At 45.9% G+C, this 19586-nt stretch overlaps 1 protein-coding gene and 1 long non-coding RNA gene across 3 annotated transcripts in view; one reads left to right on the top strand and one right to left on the bottom strand.

Moving 5' to 3' along the window:
* Window positions 1–19586, bottom strand: part of LOC146049678 (uncharacterized) — a 210366-nt gene that overhangs the window by 108325 nt on the left and 82455 nt on the right. The gene's annotated exons all lie outside the window — the stretch shown is intronic.
* The window catches only part of EXOC3L4 (exocyst complex component 3 like 4), an 85392-nt gene that overhangs the window by 48807 nt on the left and 16999 nt on the right, over window positions 1–19586 (top strand). The window contains exons 9-10 of one of the 2 annotated variants that reach the window (XM_083167183.1): window positions 1024–1146; window positions 14382–14528. In XM_083167183.1, coding sequence (XP_083023309.1) covers window positions 1024–1146; window positions 14382–14441 — 183 coding nt within the window. In that variant the 3' untranslated portion in view covers window positions 14442–14528. Of the gene's footprint in view, window positions 1–1023; window positions 1147–14381; window positions 14529–19586 lie in introns of those variants that run through there. The other variant, XM_083167182.1, reaches the window with a different exon arrangement.

The following is a 19586-nucleotide window of genomic DNA, read 5'->3' as shown; positions in this document are numbered from 1 at the left end:
TGGCTGCCCCTCCTGTGGTAACAGTCCTGTAGTCTTCTCACCTTCAGCTTCATATGTTCCTCATCTCTCCCCCTTCAGCTCCCCTTTGTCCTTCCACCTCCTGCCCTCGCTGCATCCCCTGACCCTCGCCGCACCCCCGACCTCCCACCTCCACTTGCCGAACCCCCAAACCTCCCTACCTTCACCGCACCCCCTGACCTCCCTCGTACCCTCTCCATACCGCACATTCAATAACTGAGTAGCTCCCACCCTTGCTGAGGCGCTGCATGGGAGATATTCAGTTATTGAATTTTAGGGGGACAACTTAATCATATACGCTTTGTGGGCAATAACCCCAAAAATCATTGTAACAAAAAATTCTGTATTGTAATACAGAAAACTTACATTAGGGGGACACATTTTGGGGTAGGGGTCATATGGTCAACCACTGAAAGTCGACAGAGCTTAGGTCGACACTTTAAATAGGTCAACATAACTAAGGTCAACAGGGTCGGAAGGTCAACACAAGCATTAGGTCGACAAAGAGAAGGTCGACAGTCAAAAGGTTGACATGAGTGTTTCACGTCTTTTGTCCCGAATGTCGACATAGTCGTCATTGACACCGTCTAAGTGTGCCGCGTCCCCTCGCATGGCTCAGTGCGCTCGGCACACTATGATATTCTCCCAGCATGCTGTGGGATAGTAGGGTATGAAATACCGCCTATTGGCACAAGTCAGGTCCAAGAAAACATTGAAAACTGTCGACCTTCCCTTTGTCAACCTAATGCTTGTGTCCACCTTCCGAACCTGTCGACCTTAGCCATGTCGACCTATTTCAGGTGTCGACTTAAGCCCTGTCGACCTTCAGTGACCGACCTTAGCCATGTCGACCTTCATAGGGTTAACCTAGTGAATGTATCCCACACATTTTACATCTGAAATCTTTACAGAAAGAAAAAAAAATCTATTTTTTATTATTTGTTAAATAACATCAGAATACGATTGTAAAGTAACTTATTTATACCGACTCTGTGCTTGTTACAGCCACATCTTCAGGCTCTGATTACAAAGAAATGGCTGAGCAAGAACTCTGGTCTCAGTGCAATAATGAAATCCACTGAAGTGCTGTCCCGGTACCTGACATATCTCTGCAGCCCGCATGACAAGGTACCATTTTATAGAGCATTTGTCTAGGAAGGTTTAGGTAAAGGAAACATTAATCTATAGCTCAGGGGAGCTGAACGGTGATGATTTTAGTAACAGTGACAATTTCAGTAAGAGAAGAATGGTAGTGCTCTACACTGCACACAGTGGCCAAGAGTGGTACTGCAGTAGCTGTGCTCTCATACAAGGCTCAAGGAAATCTTCACAGCTCATCCTTTACACATGTCCGCATCCCAATCTCTTCCTAATGCTACTCCTTTACCTGCTTCCATGAGTAACCAGTAATATAGGCAAGTCTTTACCATGAGTGCATCTGCCCCCTGCCTCTCCAAGTGTGCCTCGGACCCCGCTCCCCATGATTGCCTCCTACCTCTCCATGTGCAACTATCATCTCCCCTCCCTATATGTACCACTGCCTCCTGCCTCACCAAGCTTTCATCTGACCCCTTCCCCATGAGTACCACTGCCTCCCCATATGCACCTATCATTTCCCCTTTACATATGTACCACTGCCTCATACCTCCCCAAGCATGCCTCTGCCCCTTTCCCATGAGTGCCTCTGACCCCCCCCCAAGAGTACTTCTGCCTCCTATCTCCCCAAGTGCTCCTATTCTCTCCACTTCCCCATGTGTACCTCTCCGCTCTGCCTGATACAATATGCCTCAGCCCCTCTCCCAATGAGTGCCTCTGACCCCCCTCCCCAAGACTGCTGCCTCCTACCTCCCTATGTGCACCTGTCATCTCCCCTTCTCCATATCCGCCTCTTGTCTGACACAACAGAATGACTCCCAGGTCATAAACCCGGAAGTCCAGGGACTGACGGCCATTGCAAAGGGCAGCTTTTATCGGGAGAGCGGCCCTTTACGCTAATTATATATATATGTAAGTGCATTAGTATCTTCGCGATGGGGGCTGATATGCACTGAGATTGGTACATCCCGCCGTATGACCTTATGGGTTCATTCATCATTCAATAATATACAAGGAATCTTTCTGCATCTTACAATCTTACTTTCTGCATCTATGATGCAAATCCCAGTAACAGGCCAATCATTGTTTCGAGAACGCAGGAGGTGTTACACATGCTGTGGTGGTAACTGATGTCTCCTTCATACTGTGTCATGAACCTGACTTGGTTCAGTCAGTTTCTGAGGTTTCTATGCCTGTTTGCTCCTAGCTGCTGCTGTTGCAGCTGCCCTGCATTCCCAGTGATTAAGTCTCCAGTGAACTTCCCTGAGTTCTGCAGCCTGATCCCTGACCCACACACACCTGTGCAGTAATCAGGTGTGTCTGTCTTTCCCCAGTGTTGATTAGTGCTGCGGCTGGCAGCCAATCACAGAAAGGCAAGGGGGATATAACTCAGGCCCTGGGCCTTCATTCCTTGCCTTGAACAATTGCTTACCTGTTCCCAGAATCTCCTGTGTCAGAGAAGTTTCCAAGGCTCCAAGATCTCCAGCGTACCCCTGCGATACTACCTGGTTCTCTCCATCTCCAGAAGACTCCTGCGATTCCATCCCTGCAGTTGAGTAGCCGGTGTTCCGCTACAAACATCATTTGGCTTTTCAGCCCATCAGTGACTTTCCCACCTGGTCCTGAAAACTGCCGACAGACTCTGTCGACTCCGGGGTTGACTACTCCCTGCTGCTCTCATAGTGACTACATCATCTGTCCTATACTTCCAGCAAGTACCCCGGGGCCTTCCCTCATCTGTCGACACCACGGTCGACATCTCACGTCGACATCCCCAGCAATTCCCAGATTGCACTTCCCTCATTGAGCTCTCCAAGTTCAAGTGTCATCACCCCAGCCTGCATCCAGAGGGCCAGGGCAGGGGGCCGCGACCTGCCTGTCAGACGCAGCTAAGTCCAAAGCTCCTTGCGGGGCTCCCTGGTGAATACCGCTGGCAGGTTAGACTCCGCGCCCCTGTTCCTGGTCTCCGCCAACACTCTGGTTCACAGTGCCCTGATCCTCCTGTGTATTTCTCATATCAAACCTCCTGCGTTCAACTATCCAGCGCCCTCCACTGGTCCACCACGGTCACAGCCGGGAACACAAAATATCCCTGCGCTGACAGTTTGTTCAAGGCCGATGGACTCGGTTCAAGACCCCAGTGTGGGACCAGCGGTCATCCAAAATGTTACCGCTCGGATAGAGACTCAAGAAGCCACTCAGCAGCGAGTGATAAAATATCTTCAAGAGGTATCCAGTCGATTGGATACAATGCAGCAGTCATTGTCAACTCATGTGTCGACTGTCCAAAATTTTTTACCACCCACTTCCCATTCCAGTCTCCAATTGCCGGTACCAAGCAAATACGACGGTGATTCCAAAACCTGCAGGGGATTCCTTAATCAGTGTCAAATTCAATTTGAACTGTTACCTCACAACTTCCCCACAGCTAGAATAAAGATTGCATATATCGTCTCATTGCTTTCCGGAACTGCCCTCGAATGGGTATCACCGCTGTGGGAGAAGTCTGATCCTCTCCTTGCAGACTATGACATGTTTATCCAGACTTTTCGCCGTATTTTTGATAGACCAGGTCGCTCAGCCTCTGCTTCCACAGATATCCTTCAGGTCAAACAAGGATCTCGGCCCATGGGGCAATATGTGGTCCACTTTCAGACTTTGGCATCCGAGTTACTGTGGAACAATGAAGCCTTGACAGCTGCGTTCTGGTTAGGAGTATCAGATCGCATCAAGGATGAGCTGGCAACCCGGGATCTTCCAGATCGGTTGGAAGAGCTTATCTCCCAATGTGTCAAGATTGATTTACGCCTCCGTGAGAGAGGTCTTGAAAAACAAAAGAAGTTAATTCCTAGAGAGATTCCTGAATCACGTTCTGTGTCTCCTGACCGTGAAGAACCCATGCAAATTGGTAGATCACGCCTGACTCCTGTCGAACGTGCCCGCAGGCAGCGCAATAGATTGTGTATATATTGTGCTGCTTCCAATCATTTCATTGATGCCTGTCCTGAGCGTTCAGGAGAACGCCAAGGCCTGACCTGCAATGGAGAAGTCAGGTTGGGTCAACTTGTGAAATCTCCTCACGATAATGACTTTGTCCTTTCAGTGTCCCTCGAGACTCCAGCCGGACCCATACCCAGTTCTGCCCTAGCAGATTCCGGGTCAGGTGGAAACTTCATCTCTTATGACCTTGTCTCCAAGTTGAAAATTCCTCTGGTACCCATATCTCCGCCTATCTCTGTTACCGTGATGGATGGCAGCAAGATTCCTGGCAGTGAGGTTCATTTCCGTACTGAACCTGTCCTTTTAAAAGTTGGTACTTTGCATCAAGAGTTAATAAAATTCTTTGTGATTCCCAAAGCATCCTATGACATTGTGCTGGGGCTTCCATGGCTCCGACTCCATAACCCCAGTATCAACTGGTCCACTTTACAGTTGGAACATTGGAGTCCATATTGTCGTCAGCATTGTACTGTTCCGGCGCTGCCAACCGGTTCCACGAATGTCGCACCATTTCCTGGTTGGCCTGACACCTACAGAGACCTTATGGATAAGCATGCTGCCGATACCCTGCCACCACCTCAGGAGTGGGATTGCTCCATCAATTTGCGCCCAGGGAAAATTCCTCCTAAAGGCCGTACCTACCCGGTATCAGTCCCTAAGAATCAGGCCATGCAATCTGGTAATAGAAAGAATCTTCAAAAGAGATTCGTCCGACCTTCTAATCCTCCTGCTGGTATAGGTGTTTGCCCTGCAAAGAAAAAAGGTGGTCTCCGATCTTGTATTGATTCCAGAGACGTAGAATCCCATCGCTCTCCAGTAAAAGAGGTTCCACGTCAGCTCAGACAAAACAAGCCCTATGATAGGATTATGTGCCGTTCTGGTACTCTGAGTGTAAAAACTGATGTCCTATCTTGCTCCATGAAGGAAGACTACCCCATTCCTGATTCCATCGCATTTGCTCCTACGCAAGTATCTCCTACACCTCCTTCTGGTAAGACATTTGTGCCCCCTGAGCTCTGCCCAAGACAGTTGTCAGGGGTTCATAAATCTTTGTTCCCCGGGCGTCCTGGTGCCCAAAACACCCTCGAGACTCTGCAACGCTCCGATGGATGGCCACAGATCAGAGAAGATATCAAAGAATGTGTGACATCCTGTCCAGAGGGTACACAGCATAAAATTCCTTTCCAAGGAGGTCCTATTCTCCACGACCATGTTTTTCTCCAGGATGACACTCCGATAAATTCAGTTTCCATCGATGATGGATGGTCCACCTGTTCCGAAGATGAAAACTATGTTTTGCCTCAGGAAAAAATTAAATTGAATTCTACAAGTTGCTATCCAAAAGCCCCTGGCTATCTTACTAGATGCAACTTAAGCGATAGTGGAGTCCTAGCCTCAAGGGCCCGATCCTCCCGTCCCTACCAAGTTCGTTGGGGTGTTCGGAGTCCACCCCTAAAGGAGGGGGTACTGTCATGAACCTGACTTGGTTCAGTCAGTTTCTGAGGTTTCTATGCCTGTTTGCTCCTAGCTGCTGCTGTTGCAGCTGCCCTGCATTCCCAGTGATTAAGTCTCCAGTGAACTTCCCTGAGTTCTGCAGCCTGATCCCTGACCCACACACACCTGTGCAGTAATCAGGTGTGTCTGTCTTTCCCCAGTGTTGATTAGTGCTGCGGCTGGCAGCCAATCACAGAAAGGCAAGGGGGATATAACTCAGGCCCTGGGCCTTCATTCCTTGCCTTGAACAATTGCTTACCTGTTCCCAGAATCTCCTGTGTCAGAGAAGTTTCCAAGGCTCCAAGATCTCCAGCGTACCCCTGCGATACTACCTGGTTCTCTCCATCTCCAGAAGACTCCTGCGATTCCATCCCTGCAGTTGAGTAGCCGGTGTTCCGCTACAAACATCATTTGGCTTTTCAGCCCATCAGTGACTTTCCCACCTGGTCCTGAAAACTGCCGACAGACTCTGTCGACTCCGGGGTTGACTACTCCCTGCTGCTCTCATAGTGACTACATCATCTGTCCTATACTTCCAGCAAGTACCCCGGGGCCTTCCCTCATCTGTCGACACCACGGTCGACATCTCACGTCGACATCCCCAGCAATTCCCAGATTGCACTTCCCTCATTGAGCTCTCCAAGTTCAAGTGTCATCACCCCAGCCTGCATCCAGAGGGCCAGGGCAGGGGGCCGCGACCTGCCTGTCAGACGCAGCTAAGTCCAAAGCTCCTTGCGGGGCTCCCTGGTGAATACCGCTGGCAGGTTAGACTCCGCGCCCCTGTTCCTGGTCTCCGCCAACACTCTGGTTCACAGTGCCCTGATCCTCCTGTGTATTTCTCATATCAAACCTCCTGCGTTCAACTATCCAGCGCCCTCCACTGGTCCACCACGGTCACAGCCGGGAACACAAAATATCCCTGCGCTGACATACTGTGCTGTGATCCCTCGTTCTCTCTTTGCCCGCATGTGATGACTCAGCTCATGTGTGCGCAGTAACACTAATGGGTCAGGCATGGCAGTGTTTGCTGCCAATAATAGGTTTGGCGGGGTCATCTGCTCTCACTTTGGAGAAACACTGAACTGTAAGAGCTTGGTACAGTATGTGCCGCCATAATTCCTGGTGAGTTACAGATGGAGCCATCCTCAGCTAGCCTTCTCTGGATAGCCATGGTGAGCCAAGGCCAATTGTTCTAAGCTGCCATACAATACAGTACATAGAACAATACAGTAGGGGATCCCATTACTCAATCTTATTTAAGGGCTAGATGGGGATGGCTCCATCTGTATATACAAAACTGACAGAGGGTGAGGGTAGGAGGGGCACAGATGGGGCAATACTAAAATATATGCCCCAAGATAGAGTCAGATCTGATCAAATGGCTGCAAATTCACAGCCTGGGTGTTTATTGCTAGACTACAGGCGTACGGCCTGTAGTAGGCATGCGCTAGGCCATCGTGCGATAAAATCTTGCTTATTTTTTAATTGCTAACTGTGCAAAGGTGATTGAGAAGTAGCCAGCGTTTGGGGGTGGAACCTGGATGTTTTCTGGGAGTGTCAGGGAAAAGGCAGGCACACCCAGGTGTGTGAGGAGAAGGCGTGTGACGTCAGCTCCAGCCCCTATCAGCCTGATTCTATCGTAGCCACTGAGCAAGTCCTGAGCTATGCACAGACTGCGCACACTGGGGAATCATTACATGGTCAGCGCCTGTTATCTGGGAGTGTCAGGGACACTGCAGGTGTGTGACAGGAAGTCATGTGACATCAGCTCCGCCCCCGATAAGCCTGATTCTATCGCAGCCACTGAGTAAGTCCTGGGCTACGCACAGACTGCACACCAGGGAAATCATTACATGATGAGCGCCTTGCGAATGGATTTGCAGCAAATCACCAATCCTGCTCATTTTCACAAGCCGCAATATGCAGGCTTGAACAGGCCGGGATATCACTCTGGTGGAGCAGCGTAAACCTGATCGCTGGGTTCTGTAAATTAGCAGCAGTGTGATCAGCACTGAATGAGGCAATACTTTATGTTTCTAGGTAGGTCAATGTGTAGTCTTCTCCTGTGAACATCTTCCCATGGTAACATATAACGTCTTTGCACATTCCTGGAAACCTGTAACGAATAGTAACCTCGAAATGGGAACTAACGAGACGTTGAACAGTTCTCGCTTCATTTTATAGTTCCATTTTCTAGAAAACAAAAAAGAAATAATTTTCTGTTCCTCTTTTCTCTGGTCTTGCAAACTCTTCCTCCCACCTTGTTCTCTAATTTCCATTAGACCAATAATTGCGCATTTCTAACTGGCTGTTATAAACTAGTCTCAATTTGCACCTAAATGTCACCTTCCTAAATAACCATCAATGCTTCATCTGTTAGGTGTGTGCCTATATGTAAATAATAACTTAACATCATGTGAGAAAAATATGAGCACAGACCTGGAAGAAGACAACTCGGAGACAGTGTGGGCAGAGATAACCGACAATAATAAAAAAACAAAAAACAAATTTATAATAGGGGTATGCTATAGACCACCAAATATAAATGAAAGGGAAGAGTCTCTTCTTTTAAACCAAATCAAACAAGCATCAAATCAGGGTCAGGTATTAATTATGGGGGATTTTAATTTACCCGACATTGATTGGGAAAACGAAACAGGTAAATCAGCAAGAAGCAATGGGTTCTTAAGCTTACTTAAAGACCAGTTTATTACACAAACGGTAGAAACTCCAACTCGTGATGAGGCACTCTTGGACTTAGTATTAACAAATAACACAGACTTAGTTTCAAACACAAAAGTAATTGAACAATTAGGGAACTGTGATCACAATAAGTGAATCAGTAAATTACATCAAAAAGGATCTGCAAAAATACTAAACTTCAGAAAAGCGAACTTTGAATTATTCAGGGAAGCCCTAACAGGAATTGGGTGGGAAACGGTTATGGAGGGGAAAAATGCAGAGGAAATGTGGGATACTCTAAAAAATATGCTTGATTCACTAACTATTGAATACATTCCTAAAGTAACTAAAGGTAAATTCAACAAAAAAAAGCCACCATGGTTGGACAAAGAAGTAAGGTCAGCTATCAACAATAAAACCAGAGCCTTTAAATTCTATAAAAATAACTTGAATGAGGAGGCGTTCGCAAAATACAAAGAATCAAACAAAACTTGTAAAGGGGTAATCAAAGCAGCTAAGATATTATATGAAGAGTGCATAGCCACTGAAAGCAAAACCAACCCAAATAAGTTTTTTAAATACATAAATAGTAAACGTTTAATTAAGGAAAACATAGGCCCACTAACTGATACTAGTGGAAAAAGTGTTACTGGGGACAAGGGAAAAGCAAAACTGTTAAATGAGTTCTTCTCATCAGTATTTACTAAGGGAGAGCAAACTGTGGAACGAACATTTACCACAAACGGGACAAATAAGCCAGATCTCATTGTGGATTTCATGCCAAAGGAAATAATACTGAGGCTAAGCAAACTCCAAACAAATAAATCACCAGGGCCAGATGGGATTCATCCGAGGGTATTAATGGAATTAAGGGATGAACTAGCTACTCCCCTACATTATATCTTTAGCAAGTCACTATCGTCAGGTATAGTACCAAAAGATTGGAGAATAGCAGAGGTAGCGCCAATATTCAAAAAAGGAAGATCCCGCTAATTACAGACCCGTTAGTTTAACATCAATTGTGGGTAAACTATTTGAAGGATTTTTAAGGGATGGTATCCAGGAATATTTAGATCATCACCGTCTACTCAGTACTAACCAACATGGGTTCGTGAAAAATCGTTCATGCCAAACTAATCTACTAGGGTTCTATGAAGAGGTTAGCAAAAACCTCGATAATGGAAATGCTGTAGATGTGATTTTCCTAGATTTCGCTAAAGCATTTGATACTGTCCCACACAAGAGATTGATTAATAAAATGGAGAACCTAGGATTGGGTGAAAATATCTGCAGATGGGTAGGGAATTGGCTATGTAATAGAGAACAAAGAGTGATTTTGAATGGTGCCGTATCAGATATGATACCGGTACTAAGTGGAGTGCCCCAGGGTTCGGTTTTGGGGCCAATTTTGTTTAACATTTTTATTAACGATATTGGGATAGGGTTACTCAGCAATGTATCCATCTTTGCGGACGATACAAAACTTAGCAAAGTCATCAAATCATCAGAAGATGTCACCATGCTTCAAAATGATCTTGCAATTCTAGATGAGTGGGCAAAAAAATGGAAGATGAGGTTCAATGTAGATAAATGTAAGGTTATGCACCTTGGGAGACACAACCAGTGTGCAAGTTACAACCTTAGTGGAGAGGAACTGGGTAATTCCATACTTGAAAAGGATCTAGGAGTCCAAATAGACAGCAAACTGGGATGTAGTGCCCATTGTAATGTAGCTACAAAAAAGGCCAACAAAATTCTGGCATGTATTAAGAGGGGAATGGAAACTAGGGACTCAAGGGTAATTATGCCATTATATAAAGCATTGGTGAGACCTCACCTCGAGTACGGAGTACAGTTCTGGGCCCCACACTATAAAAAGGACATCATAGAATTAGAAAAAGTCCAAAGGCGAGCAACAAAGCTTATTAGGGGAATGGGGAATTTAAGCTACGGGGAGAGATTAAGCAATTTGGGACTATTTACATTAGAAAAGAGACGTTTAAGGGGGGAAATGCTCAACATGTACAAGTATATCAAGGGCCAATATAAGGAACTGTCACACACTCTTTTCTACTAGAAAGGAATCTAGGACACAAGGGCATGAGCATAGATTAGAAGAGAAAAGATTTAATTCAGCTAGTAGAAAGAATTTCTTTACGGTCAGAACAGTCAAACTCTGGAACTCTCTTCCCAGAGAGGTGGTAACGGCTGGCTCATTAAATGCGTTCAAGGCAAAGTTGGACAAACATTTACTGGAGAAAAACATCCATGGGTACAAATAAGAAATATAATTTGTCTGTAAAATACCAGAACCTACCAAATCAGCAATGGATATCTATACCAGGTTGAACTAGATGGACGCAAGTCTTTTTTCAGCCTTACCTACTAAAAAAAAAAAAAACTCCAAACCCCATCTATAGAATAAAAGCTCTAGAAATATCAGAAAATGGGAAGCGGAGGGCCATTACCGCCCACTTTCATCCCCCCAAAACTTAATTAGACTGTCAATCACTGAAAGTAATTTGTGCTGATTCATTTGGTGCATACTTGCCTACTTTCAATTTCACCTCTCCGGGAGAAGCCCAGAGAGGCAACACGTCAGGGTGGCGGGATCAAGGCTGACATCACTTGGCCCCGCCCCCCATACTGGAAAACTCCATGAATCGCAGGCCGCGGAGAGGGGGTGGGGATTAAATGCCAAGATCGCGTAATTTTAGCCCCGCCCCCTCTCAGCAGACCCGCGATTTCATGTAATTAAACCAGCGGGCAATGGTGGAGCGGGGGCTATCTCTAGAAAGCGGGAGACTTGCCCACCTTCCTGGGAGACCAGAAGAAGAACCCGATTTCCGGGAGGCTCCCGACCGTTCCCGGAGGGTAGGCAAGCCTGATTTGGTGTGCGAAACCTGTATATTTTGTGACAGACTCTGTATATAAAACACAGCAGAACTTGTATGGGTATATATGTGCAGGTGATACATTGTAGCAATGTGTACAGATTCAAAGACACAGTTGCACACACTGATATACAAGCATCGCCTTTCAAGAAAGGTTGCAACTAGGGGATATACAGTATGTTCTGCAGAAAACTACGCCCAAAACTAGCAGTCAACATTTGGAGTTGATCAGTAAAAGTAACTTTGTTTAGTCATTGGCAAACACAGGGGGGGGGGGAGAAGTGTGCCGAATGCCCACAGTGGAGCTGCTGCACATGCCCAGTGGTAGCAGCTTCTTCTACAAAGTTTGCGGTGTGGGTGGATCTAAAACTGTGTACACATGGTGTAATATAGCTGGCAATACTGCCAGTGATTTGTTTTTGCTGCAATGATAAATTGCCGGGTGCACGCTCCCGCGTTCAGCCCCCTAATGGTTGCTGGTCACAGTGCAATCAGTTGTTTCCCTCTGGGGCTCTCCCAGCAGAGTCTTCTGTTCATCAGAGACCATCTCTGGTCACTGATGAAAACTGGACACTGAGCAATATATTGCACCGAGAGTACACAGCTTAAGTCCTCAATCAGTGCACTGGACCAGAGAGCAGCTGCCAGGAAGAAGAGACGACAACCTTACCATGAAGTGGGAGAAAGTGCAGTACTTGAGTCTATTATGTTTGTTTATATATTTATTATGGGATGTTTAACCTTTTTTTCATAGCCACTTATTTATATTTAAATGTTTTATGCAGCCTGTACTATATAGACTATCTATGGTGTAAAATATTGATACTGTATTCCATACAGGATGCAGTGTATAAAAAAGACCAATGTGTACATTAATGTCCAGGGTGGTTACCAGGTTCTTCTACCGCTCCCCCAGACTCCCGCACTTGCTCTAATGTTCCTTGAGTGGAAGATTGTGTACGGCAAATGAAAAAGTTCCTATAGAAATCCTGCATTTGCCACTGTTAAGAGAGGGGGATTTTCCTGCTATTTTAATTTTGTTTATTATAATGTGCTTCTGTGCTCCAAAAAGAATGTTCTCCTCCCCCAAAAATGACAGTAAAATGTATTTGTATAAGATGTAACTATTAATCCCCTGAGAAACCAGCATATCACCAGCATGGCAGTGTTGGTCTGGTTATGGAGGAAAGAAAACACTCCAGTCATTAAATGATTAATGATACCATTACTTTGCAAAGCACTGCCATAAGTTTATAATATATAACAGTGTGTTTATAATAAACAATTTAGGATCATGTGTAGAAGATGCGCTCAGTATCTGTACTACTCCCTAACTGCTAATGATGTATAGTAACGCTGTCATGGTGCTTCCTGGCATACAGCTCTCAGCGTGATTGGTTGGCCAAGAGTATTAACCAACCAAATGGCTCTGCAATAGAAGAGGGCCCTCCCACTGACCAATAGGAAGCAGCTTGTGGTTTTCTATTGTTCAGTAGCTTCAAAAGTTGCATTTCCCTTGACCTGTGGGGAAGGGGGTTCTCTGGGGAACTTGCAGGGGTGCCCAGGGTTGGTGGTCAAGGACCAGTTCCAATTATTTATGGTCCGTGTAATAGGCAAAACTTGTGCTGGTGGCATTAGACACTGTAGCCTTGCATTTTTGTGCAGCATACCTGTCACAAATTCTTGAATGGTTCAGTGGATGCAACCTGTCCTACAGGATTGGCAGAGGCGCAGAGTCTAGGGTGCCAGTAGTCTTCACAAGGGACCTCCGCAAGGAGGTTTGGACTCCACTGCACCCAACATGGGTTCCCAAGTAAGGGGGCTGGTATACACTGGACCTTGAATAGGAATTTGCTGTGGGATGTAATAATATGGAGACATTTTATTTATTTGCTATTTGTATATCAGTGGTCACGTAAGGTCAGGAGGAGATTATGTAGTTTACACCATTGGCTGCAATCCCCTTTTTACTTCCTCATAGATAATAAAAAATTTTTTTTGCATCTAGTATTAAATGACTACTTATTAAGTAACAAGAAAATCTGGTAGCTCCACATACCTCTCCATTATCTGTTGCCCATGGTGGCACATCTAATCTACAATGCAGGGGTATGCAATGCTGCCCCTTCCCACGATACACCTATACTTACTACACAATGCCAAGAAAATGGATTTGGGCGCCAATTCTCTGATACAGTGCCATAATTTAATTTGAGAGCTCTTTGTAATCTCGTTACATTATCCTTTATTTAAATCACACATTTCCTAGCAGTAATACCCCGGACCTACAGTCACATGCTGATTTAAACCGCACATTTCAAAATACCATTATACCCAGGATTCAAACCCATCACCCTCCATATTGTAGCCAGACACCTTACTCGTTGAGCTATTTGCTCCTAGGAAGCCAGAGTAATTTTAAATAAAGGTGTATGTGACTGAAGGTGCTTAGGGGCTCAATCGGGGAGATGAGGGTGGCAAAGTGATGCCGGTGATTAACTGCACCTGTCTTAGGGCTATTGAAGGTTTCAATGGTGCCACTTAGAGTTAATTTAATCTTGCACCAATCAGTATTACAGCATCTGTGGAGTGTGGGCAGGTCAGCCCCTTGCACATTCGGATGTATGGATGAGCCTTACAGAAGAGCTGTGTAGGTGCATTTGCATAAGGTTACAGAGTGGTGACCACCAATAGCCACAGATATGGGCGCTTCTATACCCACCTCTGAATCAGGCCACATATTAGCTATTTATTGATAACACCCATGGTGCGAATCAACTAAAACAAACACAGAAAATGACAGAATCCAACTCAACCGTATAACATCCTGCACCTAAACATGCCCACCAACTTCATTGGCTACCAAGGTACATGTGACATACAAACAACCCACCCACAGGCTGAAGTTTAAAACCTCCTGTGTTATTGGCAACCCTTCATTTATTCATTTACCAACTTCACAGAATATATAGAGGTGGGTTGGTTATGACAATGATGGTGCCCAGTTCCATCTACTGTGTGGTCTGGGTTGCGTTAGGACTGGAAACCCAAAGAGGGAGATTTATTGAAGCCTGGCAATAGATAAAGTACTAACCAATCAGCTTCTGTCATTTTACGTGGTGAAAAAAATAGTGGAAGCTGATTGGTTGATACTGTGCTTTATTTTTCTCCACGTTGTCTCTCTCAATTTCTTTGCAGGTGAGCAATTATCAGTCGCCTGTGCGTGCATCTAAGTTCAATGTGCATATGCCGCTGTAGTCATGTGACGGCGGTCATGCACAAAATGTCTGAATATGGAGGAGCAATGCCAATATTTCATGGAGCAGACTAAACCTTTTTGCTCATCTGATCTGCTGCCATCAAAGAGTACGTTAAAGCTTCCAAAATTTCAGTAACAAACGTAAATTCTGGCTGGTGCAATATATAAGTGTATCCACAGCACAAAGGCTTCTGGGTCCAGGACGTCTTTTTAGAGACAAGCATTAGGTCGAAGTTCAAAAGGTCGACAAGAGTTATTAACTTTGACCTTCCGACCATGTTGATTTTAGCCGTGTCGACCTAAGGCCTGTTGACCTTCAGTGGTCGAGCCAATGTATGTCTACCTAGCGACCGTACCCCAATAAATCAGCCACAAATGCTGTCTCTTGGCTTTCTGAAGCTCAGTAAAGATACAATGACATCCTCGCATTACATGAGAGATCGGTTTGGGTTTCCGGTGGGGAGGATGCAGCTGGGAGACACAGCAAGAACTGTGGAATGGGATCATTGGATAGACAGCAACTAGGTTAACAAACATTAGGTCGACATGACTGAAGGTCGACATGACTGAAAGTCGATATGGGTTAGGTCAACAGGACATTAGGTCGACACAAGCATTAGGTCGACATGGGGAATGTCGATAGTCAAAAGGTGGACATGGGGTTTTTCACCTTTTTTTTTGTCCAGAATTTCGACACAGTTGACATGGACACTGAAACGTAGCACTGCGTCACATGGCTTTCTGTGCTAGGCACACTATTTATATCTCCCTCCACGCTCTAGTGGATGGTAGGGCATGAAATACCGCCTGGTGGCACATTTCGGCAAAAAAGTGAAAAACCCCATGTCGACCTTTTGATTGTCAACCTAATACATGTGTCGACCTAATGACCTGTCGACCTAACCCATGTCAACCTTCAGTCATGCCGACCTTCATGTATGTCGACCTAGTGGTGTTGAGCTAATGCTTGTCGACCTAGTTATTGTAGATCTAGTGACCATATTCCAGAACTGTAACCTTCACACATATAGTCATTGGCAATGAGAACATGTTTTAAAATCCTTTTATATTATTATCAGCAAAAGTTAATGTTTTGTAGCGTTTTTATATTACCCTGAATGGAAATTCATTACCCTTGATAATTGTTCAACTATTAACCGAAAGTCATTAATATTCTATAATGAAAACAAAAGTTAGTTCTAGACGATAAAAAATCTCTTCTCATCCCTAGATTGGAAGCGTCAGCTACACGGTTCAAAGCACTTTGCTAGGGTAGGGACTGGGAAGGGTCAACTGTAGCACATTGATCTTGTTCTATTCCTGGGGATTAGTCATCGCCACGGACATTCCGAATAATTACAGTGCAGGATCACTAGAGGGAGCCGAAGAAAATACTTTATGCAACTTTACTGCTGGTACTATATGGGATTTTCCAGCCCATTGTCTTCGTTGTTGATCTGATTTACTAAAGGAGGACTAAAGTCTAATCTCTGTATTGAGAAAATGCTGTTCAGTGCAACCCTGCACAGTGGATTGTTTTATTCTGTGAGTGGCACCTACACTGTACATCAAGAAGTCACCACTGGAAATAGCTCTCCCAGCGGGCTGTGGTTCAATAGATCTACAGTTAAACCATAGTCAATAGGTTCACCCCAATTGGTCGACAGGTACAGAAAGTTGACAGGATCAAAAGATCGACACAAAAATGTTCCACCATATCTGAATACATGGGGGGAAAAAAAAAGAAATGGAAAAAACATCTGTTCACAATGAACATTTTGAACCTGTCGATGTTTTGAACCAGTCGACATTAAGCACCTAACTACCTTTAACCCGTTGACCCCTAGTTATATACCCTCCCAGTGTCAGAGCAGAGTGGTGTCATAAAGTACAGCACTGACTGGAGCAACCTTAGAATTACCAGGCTTCCAGAGCCCCTGAAGTATACTATGGGTACAGCGGCAAAATACAAGTTCCACGTGGCAGTAATAGTGCCACCCCCAGTGGCCTGCTACCAATGTCTCTTTAGTAATAGTCTTTTCAACATACATTGAAAATAACATTGATCAGTGGCGGGATGTGTCGTGTGCAAATTGTGATGCTTGATACATCCCGCCCATTAATGGTGATTGGTGATCAGCATTAATGATGGATGTCAACATCTAACGGATTCTCACGACTCACTACTTCACCGAATCCAGCCAAATCTCACATTACCTCTCTATTCTATGCTGTCTACGCCATCTGTGTCACCCCTGTCTGTCTGCCCCTTTAGAATGTAAGCTCTCACTAGCAGGGCCCTCTCTCCTCATGTGCTTTTTCTACTCTGACTTAAACCATCCTCAATGGCACCAGATACTGTGGTTTTCTGCCACGCTGATACCTATCCCAGTGTCCTCTGCTGATGCAGCTGTGGTTATGTATCCGGTCCTCTATTGTATTCACCTGTAATGCTGGGTACACACCAGGACGATCCTGCTCGTGAGCGTGTCATCACAGGAACGGGCGACCCGCTCACGAGCTGACGGAGCCGCCGACCGGCACAGAAAGCCCCTGATGTGATCGCGACCCACACCCACTACAATGGTCATTTCTGAGATCCTTTCCTGCAGCAGGTAGGATTTTAAGAAAAGACAGACAGACCGACCCACGGGGCCGCGCATTGGATCGGGATCGCATCAAAAGGGCAGCGAAATGGGCCAAAACATGGCCAATCGGTCAAGATTGTATCTAAATTGGCTCCTTTTGGGCCATATCGTCCTGGTGTGTACCCCGCATAAGTCTTTGTTATGCTTATTCATTTATGGCACAGGTTCTCAAACTCGGTCCTCAGGACCCCGCACAGTGCATGTTTTGCAGCTCTCCTCACAGAACGCAAGTAAAATAATTAGCTCCACCTGTGGATCTGTTAAAATGTGTCCGCGAGTAATAAATGCACCTGTGCACCTGCTGGGTGACCTGGAAAATGTGAACTGTGTGGGGTCCTGAGGACTGAGTTTGAGAACCCCTGGTCTATGTACTCTGTAATTGGGCACTGCAGATCCCTTATGGCGCCATATAAATATAGGATAATAATAATAATATAAACAAGGCAGTTTCCATGTTGAACAGGCCCATCGCTGTTAGACTGTAACATTTGTTCATTGAGTCTTGAACTATACAAATGATACAATGATATACATGTTGTACTATAGTGTATAAAGTGAGTAATATACAAAGTTTAAATCAGGGTTGCCTACCCTCCCGGAATGGCCGGGAGGATCCCAAAAATGGGGTCCTCCTCTCAGCCCCCCAGAAAGGTGGGCAACCCTCACGGATTCTGTGGGACCCCCACGCAACCCCCCAATTGCGGCGTCTTCCCCCTGACCTCTGCATTTAAATGCCGCAATCCGTGGGGCTCAGAGGAGGGGGTGGATCAAAAATGTCACAATCCCATCATTTTAGCCCCGCCCCCTCCACAGAGATCCGTGAATTGGGTGATTTTACATCCAGGGGTGGGGCTTAATGCTGTCACGCTCAAGCCCCGCCTCCAAACTGCAGCTGGAAGTCTCCTCTTTGGGCTTCTCCCGGAGAGGAGACTGAAAAAAATCGGCAACCCTGGTTTAAATATGTATGTAGATATCTATCTATCTATCTATCTATCTATCTATCTATCTATCTGTAAGGAAATAGGCATGGGGAGAACGACTGCAGGAACTGTAATAAGAAGACATCTGTGAGTGTGATTTGTGTCGGTCTCATATGAATTCTATTAGGAAGTAATTGTCTGTCTCAGGTGCAGCTGGTGCATCCCTCTATTATCATCTCCCTCTTTCCTGTGCTGATCAATCCATCCTATATTACATTATGTCCGGTCTCTGACTCATGTCCGTCCCCATCAGCAGCAGCATTGCCGCTCCAGCAAAATATAACCAAATCAATGGAAAAATTAAGTTACAGATGGGTCAGGTCCCATCTTTGCAGGGGATGGCGCAGGCGTCGCCAGCCCCCGCCAGCGCCATGGCGATGGTGAGAAGGGGACGTGCGCGCACGAGAGGCGCGCGCGTCCCCTTCCGACGGCGCTTCGATCCGTTCCCCCGGGTCCCCGCCGGCTTGCCGGCGGTAACCCGGGGTCCCCGCCGCCTGCCCGCACCCCCCCTAACCCCCCCTAACCCTGTCCGTCTCCCTGAGGCGGAGACGGACAGGGTTTCCGTCGCGCTAGCGACGGAGACTGAGACGCGCGTGCGCGTGAGACGCACGTGCGTCTCAGTCTCCTCGCTGGCGAGGCTGCTGGCGGGTCGCCAGCGCGTACGTTCTGGCGACCCGCCAGCAAGGATGAGTACAGTAACATACTGTAAGCTTTGTTTTCATGGTAACATACTGTATAACAAAAGCAATAATAATAGTAAAGGTCCATACACACTTGAAGATTTTCATTTCAAAAGACTTTGCCAAAATCTTTGAAAGATATATCTGTCACCTAAGTAATAATAAACAACAATGAAAACAAATAATAAATATTCCCGGAAGGGGGTGCTGGGCATGATATGAACCAGAGGAAATGTTCACCCAAATATATGATAGGACCGGGAGTTACAGTATGTTCCCTTATGGGGCTTGAGTTACAGTATGTTCCCGTATGGGGCTTATTCGGAATCAGATGTTGACATGACCTTCTGTGCTTTTTTTGCTGCCATTGTATCTGGGAGCAACCTCCCCTGCAGCAGCCACTGCTGCCCACCTGCTTCCGGCATCACCCCCGCACAGCCCCCCTCCTGCCTCCACCCCACTCCCAGCCGCACCGCTGCATATGTAAGTAATTGTGCGGCATGACCAGTAAGGGGGGGGGGGGGATGTCATATTTTTTAGATAGGCCAATCCTAGTAATCCAGGAATGGAAAAAAATTGGTATGGGTCATTGGGTCGGCATGCATGGGTCCACTAAAGGACGATATGGCGCTTAGGTTGACACTTGAAATACAGAAAACCAGAAAAACTGTGGCAAGGCATGATTGGACTTGTAGTTTCACAACAGCTGGAGGGTTAAAGTTTGGACATGCCTGCCCTAGTGGATGGTAGGGCACAAAAAAAACCCAGTAAAAAACCCATGTTGACCTTTTGACTGTCGACCTTCAGTCATGTTGCCGGCCGTTTGGCTGTTATTA

This window comes from Crinia signifera, chromosome 12, assembly GCF_055691185.1.
Source record: "Crinia signifera chromosome 12, ASM5569118v1, whole genome shotgun sequence".
Taxonomy (NCBI): domain Eukaryota; kingdom Metazoa; phylum Chordata; class Amphibia; order Anura; family Myobatrachidae; genus Crinia; species Crinia signifera.
This window is presented reverse-complemented; position numbering and strand designations above follow the sequence as displayed.